The sequence below is a fragment of the Nerophis lumbriciformis genome, linkage group LG05 (genome assembly GCF_033978685.3).
Source record: "Nerophis lumbriciformis linkage group LG05, RoL_Nlum_v2.1, whole genome shotgun sequence".
Lineage (NCBI taxonomy): Eukaryota > Metazoa > Chordata > Actinopteri > Syngnathiformes > Syngnathidae > Nerophis > Nerophis lumbriciformis.
This window is the reverse complement of record NC_084552.2, coordinates 33,595,333-33,602,832: the sequence shown is the minus strand read 5'-3', so window position 1 is coordinate 33,602,832 and position 7,500 is coordinate 33,595,333. Positions and strand designations below refer to the sequence as shown.

Genomic DNA, 7,500 nt, shown 5'->3' with positions numbered 1-7,500 from the left:
GGTAATTCTGTAGTTCCAGGAACCAGCGTGTGACGCGATCGTTTCGATCCTTATTTGTGGACATCCACTTCAAGGGGGCGTGGTCTGTCACCAAGGTGAAGGTCCTACCCCATAGGTAGTAGCGGAGGTGGTGTATTGCCCATTTGACTGCCAAGCACTCCTTTTCCACTGTGGCATAGTTTCGCTCATGGCTCTGGAGCTTCCGACTAATAAATGTCACTGGGTGCTCCTCTCCATCCACGAGCTGGGCGAGCACAGCTCCAATTCCCGTGCCTGAGGCGTCAGTGTGTAGGATGAACGGCTGGCTGAAGTCGGGGGCTTTCAACACCGGTTCTTCACATAGGGCTTTCTTCAACATGTTGAAGGCAGTCTCGGCCTCAGCCGTCCAGGTGACATGATGGGGCAATTTGTTCCGTGTCAGTTCATACATCGGTGTTGCAATCGTAGAGAAATGTTTAATAAACTTTTGATAATATGATACCAGGCCAATAAATGATTTTACTTGCTTTTTCGTCAAGGGTCGGGGCCATTCCCTGATGCGCTCCACTTTGCGGGCCTGGGGTTTTACGCAGCCTCTTCCTATGGTGTAGCCAAGATAATCAGTCTCAGTCAGACCCACTCGGCACTTCTTAGCGTTGACAGTCAGTCCGGCACGTCTCAGGGCTCCTAGGACTGCGTCGAGATGCTGGAGATGGAGAGACCAGCTGGTGCTGTGAATCACAAGATCGTCTAGGTAGGCGGCTGCGTATTCTTGGTGGGGCCGTAGAACTCGGTCCATCATCCTCTGGAATGTTGCCGGGGCCCCGTGTATCCCGAACGGTAAGACAGTATATTGGAACAGCCCCTCGGGTGTGCAGAAAGCCGTTTTAGGTTTCGCCCTTTCCGTCAATGGCACCTGCCAGTAGCCCTTGGTCAGGTCCAGGGTGCTGATGAAACGAGCAGGTCCGAGCCGCTCTATCAGCTCATCTACTCTGGGCATGGGATAAGCGTCATACAGTGAAATCTCATTCAATTTGCGAAAGTCATTACAAAATCTCAGGGACCCGTCTGGTTTTGGCACAATAACAATCGGGCTGGACCATGGACTATGAGATTCCTCTATTACTCCAAGTTCTAACATTTTCTTTACCTCTTCTTTTATAGCCGCCCGCCTGGCTTCTGGGATTCGGTAGGGCCTTTGTCTTATCACCTTTCCGGGTTTGGTCTCAATGTCATGTTTGATCGCCTGGGTCCTTCCTGGCAATTCCGAGAGGCGGTCCTGGTTCCGTCCCAGAAGTTCCTTCACCTCCTGCTTTTGGGACGGGGAGAGGTCCTCTCCTATAGGTACCGGGGGAGTGGTCTGGGGAGAGTGTGCAGTTAAAAACGCAGTAGATGGCAACGGCTCTGCCGCATGCCATTTTTTCAGAATATTTACATGGTAAATTTGGTGACCTTTCCGCCGGCCTGGCTGGTTTACCTTGTAGTTGACGGGGCCCGTTGTCCTCTGTGTTCCACTCTGCCTCCACGCCCTGGCTCCTCCCCTGTGAGGTGCCTACCTGTCAGGCGGTGCCTGAGTGAGACTCCACAATATATATACGTAAGTAATATATATTATTAATCATGCGTTGGTCGGTCCAGCAATCTGTCCCTTGCATAGCTCTTGTAATGAGCAAGTCCTTGAGGTCAGCCCTCCTCACGATCGCATAGTCGCTCAGGTGCCAATGTTTGGACCTGGGATGCATCCATGATGCCTTATATTTGTTCTTTTGTTGGAAGATGGTGTTTGTGATGGTAAGACCGTGTTCCGCACAGAGACTAAGGAGTGTCATGCCATTGGGGTTGACTTTTCCAATGCCGTGGGCGCCGATCACACAATTCCAGTTTTACGTGTTCTTTCCAACTCTTGCATTGAAATCACCAAGCAGCATGATTATGTCACTCCTCGGGATGTGACTGAGGATGTCATCGAGTGCCTGGTAAAAGTTGTCCTTCTCTTCATCATTGGATGGCAGAGATGGTGCATAGGCACTTACCAAAGTGACATGTCTGCATTTTGCAAGGGGGATACAAAGAGTCATGAGCCTTTCACTGACACCTACTGGTGATTTTGTGAGCTTGAGCAGAAGGCTGTTCTTGATTGCAAAACCAACTCCGTGAAGGTGTGGTCCGCCCATGGGGTATCCTTTCCAAAAGAATGTATAACCCTCTCCTACTTCATTGAGTAAGCCTTCCTCGAGGAGACGGGTCTCACTGAGTGCTGCCACATCCACATTGTAGCGCTTTAGTTTGCTGGCAACAAGTGCTGTTCTGCGCTGTGGTCTATTCGGACTGGCATCCAGGAGTGTCCTTATGTTCCATGCTGCAATTCTAAAAGGTATTCTTTGTTTTTCGACCGCGTGATGGAATGTCCCGACAGGTGCGGTTTCCTGTCAGGGTACTGTGTTGAGTGGGCAATCTTTAGGCCACCTTTTCTAGGCCTTTCCCCAATTGGGGTGAGCAGTGCGGTCCCTAAATAGGGGCTGCTTCAGACACACAGGAGTCTGCCGGAAACAGCTGCCACTCAATCCCAGCTGCTAACGACCATTGTCCTGTGCCACTGACGTGCAGAGTTCCAGCTAAGAGCTTACAACTCATTCAAACCTGCCCCCGTTACTGGACGCTCCATCGCCGCCAGACTTTTGAGAGCGGAGACTCAGATAAAGATACCTGCGCAATGATGGTTTTTAGAGTGGCATGAGGGGTGTGCTTTTCCCAACGCCACTGTCTTGATTGTAAGGAGATGGTTCCAGTGGCAAGGGAGACCCTAGACGACCGGCATCTTCTTACAACTGCAGGAAGCTGCCGGAATCCAGGTTTTTGGGAAAAAACCTCAAAGCGTGCCGCCACCAGTTTGCTTTTCTGTCAGGGTGTGCTCCCTTAGCCTTCATCCGCTTTTACAGCCATTGTGGTGCTTCTCACTGCTACCATCTACTGCCTGCTCCACCATTGAGGTCTTCGGGATATATATATATACATATACATATATACATACATATATATACATATATACATATACATACATATATATAAACACATTCATACAGTATATATTCATACATATACATACATACATACATACATATATATGTATGTATATACTGTATATATAAATATATACTGTATATATATGCATGTACATATGTGTGTCTATATATACTGTAAGTGTGTGTGTGCGTAAGTGTATTTAATTCACTTTTTTGTTCTGCAGATTGTCACACAAGTCACAATTCACAATACTGGTGGAACTCTAAGGAGCAGAGAGAGAAATGTATGTATTACAGTACTGTACACTTTATTTTTGACATATAGTACCACCTCAAAAATATTTTGGCTTTGAAAGCCTGGAATATGTGACTTGTAGTCTAATGTACAGTAATTGGCTTGTGGCGTGTGAGTGTGAATGAAACAAATATTTAGCAAAGAAAATGTGAATTTAAATTTCAGCAAATGTTAGAATGATAATAATATAATTTATTGTTTTTATTATTATTATCATTAACAGTACTAAATGTGTCTGGATGGGAAACTGGCTTCCTGTTCAGTTTAAAGTAAACTTCACAATAAAAGCATGACAGTACTAACATGGATTATATTGCCGTAAATAACAAAAGCATTATTTTTTTTTAGATTTTAAATTTTGATTTTGGTAACATGTTCAACCGCCTGTGTCGACATCAGTAAGCCATTTCGTTTGGCGTCCACATAAACAGATTCCACAGTTTCAGTTAAACATTTACAAAACTCAAAACCAGTAAAGTTGTCACGTTGTGTAAATCGTAAATAAAACAGAATACAATGATTTGCAAATCCTTTCCAACCTATATTCAATTGAATAAACTGCAAAGACAAGATACTTTTAACGTTTGAACTGGTAAACTTTCTTATTTTTTGCAAATATTAGCTCATTTGGAATTCGATGCCTGCAACATGTTTCAAAAAAGCTGGCACAAGTGGCAAAAAAGACTGAGAAAGTTGAGGAATGCTCATCAGACACTTATATGGAACATCCCACAGGCGAACAGGCTCATTGAGAACAGGTGGGTGCGATGATTGGGTATAAAAGCAGCCTCCATGAAATGCTCAGTCATTCACAAACAAGGATGGGGCGAGGGTCACCACTTTGTAAACAAATGCGTGACCAAATTGTCGAACAGTTTAAGATTTCTCAACGAGCTATTGCAAGGAATTTAGGGATTTCACCATCAACGGTCCGTAATATCATCAAAAGGTTCAGAGAATTGGGAGAAATCACTGCACGTAAGCGATGATATTACGGACCTTCGATCCCCCAGGCGGTACTGCATCAAAAAACGGCATCAGTGTGTAAAGGATATCACCACATGGGCTCAGGAACATTTCAGAAAACCACAGTCAGCAGGGGGCTGGACCAAGTGGGAGCACATAGCTGGCCGCAAGATCACCTGGACCGAACTCTGGAAAGCGGAGCCACACCAGTTTAGGTTCTTGGTCCAGTCAGTTTATGATGTCCTCCCAAGCCCTGCTAACCTGTTCACATGGGGTCTGATAGACGCACCTGTGTGCCAACTCTGTCAGAAAAGAGAATCATTAGAACACATCCTCAGCTGTTGCTCAAAGGCATTGGGAGATGGCAGGTATCGGTGGCGCCACGACAAGGTCCTGCGGGCAATAGCAGACACCATATGCACTGGCATCAACACCAGTAAGCGGCAACACCCAACCAAGAGCACTATTGCCTTTGTCCGAGCAGGAGAGAAACCTCAACCCTCCAAGATCCAGGGGGGCCTGCTAACAACAGCAAGGGACTGGCAGCTCCTGGTTGACCAAGGGAGGCAGTTGCGATTCCCAGACATCATCGCAACTACGACACTCCGGCCAGACATGGTCTTGCTATCTGGAGCCAGTAAGCAGGTGGTGCTCCTTAAGCTAACTGTCCCCTGGGAGGACAGAATGGAGGAAGCTCAGGAAAGGAAGAGAGCAAAGTACGCAGATCTTGTGGCTGAGTGCCGGAGGAATGGGTGGAAGGCCCGCTGCGAGCCTATTGAGGTGGGCTGCAGGCAAGTCCTTACACCAGGTCCTGGGGATCCTTGGGATTTGTGGACTGCACAGGCGAAGAGCCATAAAAAACATCTTGGAAGCATCTGAAAAGGCTTCACGTTGGCTCTGGTTGAGAAGGGGGGACGCATGGCGCAGTGCGCTACCTGGACACAAGTCGAGGGACTGATCACCCCCGGCTGGGTCACCCGGGTGAGGGTCTTTGATTAAGACCCGAAACACCCTATGATCCCGGGAGAATCACTGATGATGTGTCCAGGTTGCACCATGAGGTGTATTATAGTACTCAGTAACTACAGTTCGTCGCTACATCTGTAAAAGCAAGTAAAACTCTACTATGCAAAGTGAAAGCCATTTTATCAACAACACCCAGAAACACTGCAGGCTTCGCTGGGCCCGAGCTCATCTAAGATGGACTGATGCAAAGCGAAAAAGTGTTCTGTGGTCTAACGAGTCCACATTTCAAATTGTCTTTGGAAACTGTGAACGTCGTGTCCTCCAGACCATAGAGGAAAAGAACCAGCCAGATTATTGTAGGCGCAAAGTTCAAAAGCCAGCATCTGTGATGGTATGAGTGTATATTAGTGCCCAAGACATGGGTAACTTACACATCTGTGAAGGCACCATTAATGCTGAAAGGTACATACAGGTTTTGGAGCAACATATGTTGCCATTCAAGCAACGTTATCATGGACGCCCCTGCTTATTCCAGCAAGACAATGCCAAGCCACGTGTTACAATAGCGTGGCTTCGTAGTAAAAGAGTGCGGGTACTAGACCGGCCTGCCTGTAGTCCAGACCTGTCTCTCATTAAAAATGTGTGGCGTATTATGAAGCCTAAAATACCACAATGGAGACCCCCGGACTGTTGAACAACTTAAGCTGTACATCAAGCAAGAATGGGAAAGAATTCCACCTGAAAAGCTTCAAAAATTGCTCTCCTCAGTTCCCAAACGTTTACTGAGTGTTGTTAAAAGGAAAGGCAATGTCACGCAGTGGTAAAATGCCCCTGTGTCAACTTTTTTGTAACTGCCATTAAATTCTAAGTTAATGATTATTTAAAAAAAAAAATTGTTTCTCAGTTCGAACATTAAATATCTTGTATTTGCATTTTATTAAATTGAATATATGTTGAAAATCATTTGAAAATACATTGTATTCTGTTTTTATTTACGATTTACACAACATGCCAACTTCACTGGTTTTGGGTGTTGTACTTTATTAACAAATTAGTGTTGACTGCTGCTGATTTAAAAGTAGATCACAATCACAAAGCAAAGCAATTCTTCCTTACTATGTTTTTAACTGAGGGCGGAAACCGCCTTGATAATTTTTTACAACATAATTTACTTTTTCATGTTCAACACGTTTAACAAATGATTTAAAACTTTTTTGTTCACAGGTACCAGATCCAGAAACCAAGTTCTAACATCTTACAGACTGCTTGCTTTTTAGAAATGTTCTAAAAACGACCAAAGGACAACCCCAAAAAAAAGTTTGTCGGATCAACAATGCACTTATGCAACGACAATCAATATGTAAATGTTCTAAATGTAAGCAAGATGTAATTGCCAAGTGTAAAGTTTGTTTGCATTTCATATTGTACATAGACTATTGCAATGGATTTTATATGCTTTATAGTTATGTACTGTATATATTTTAGGACAATTACATTAAACTATGTTTTTGGAACACTTGTTTTGAAATCATCACTATCTGTACATGCCAGTTCATTTATAGACCATGAATAATAATAATAATAATAGTAATAATAATAATACATAGTTAAAAAAAAATATGAATAGGTAAAACAAAAAATTCAAAAACGATTGTAAAAACACAAAATTAAAAAAAAATCTAAAAATGACATTTACACTGAAAAAAATATAAACGCAAAAGTTTTGTTTTTGCTTTCATTTTTCATTAGTTTTTTATGTTTCACTGAAGTGTTTTAGTCTTATGTTGTATCTATTTTATAGTTAAACGTTTATTGTTGTATTGGGGCAATTTACAATTTATTTAAACGAAAAAGGGCGTGATAAATAAAGTCGATATAATTATGAATTACTTCTGGTGTGGGTTGTCCTACTCGGTTCAGCGGCAGTTGAACGCACCATGAAACGCCTACGTGTTTTTCCTGAGGAAAGATCGATCATCACAATTGAGTGCTAAGAGAGCACAGCTTGTAGGTTCAATGTGCACAGTTGAATAGCTTAGTTGCTCAGAAAGTAATGTGTTTACAGAAGTTTAGATTGGGGTATGTTGTTTTAACGGGGAAAGACATATGTTTCTTGTTTTCATGTTAGCATTTAAGCTAGCGAGCCGGCACCAGTCAATCCGTAAATTAATCAAAGTGCAGTTCTCAATGTCAGTTTTTGGATCATTTTAATTCTAAAGGGTGACACTAACCGTCAGGAGTTTTCATCTTTAATACAGTTTGTTGTTACAT

General features: G+C 43.6%; 1 protein-coding gene across 1 annotated transcript in view; it reads left to right on the top strand.

The window, feature by feature from the left end:
- LOC133605755 (chloride anion exchanger-like) overlaps positions 1-6,742 on the top strand; it is a 42,165-nt gene extending 35,423 nt beyond the window's left edge. Inside the window, exons 20-21 of the mRNA XM_061959046.1 lie at positions 3,227-3,286; positions 6,454-6,742. Coding sequence (XP_061815030.1) covers positions 3,227-3,286; positions 6,454-6,480 — 87 coding nt within the window. The 3' untranslated portion in view covers positions 6,481-6,742. The remainder of the gene's footprint in view (positions 1-3,226; positions 3,287-6,453) is intronic.
- The last annotated feature ends 758 nt before the right edge of the window (positions 6,743-7,500 follow it).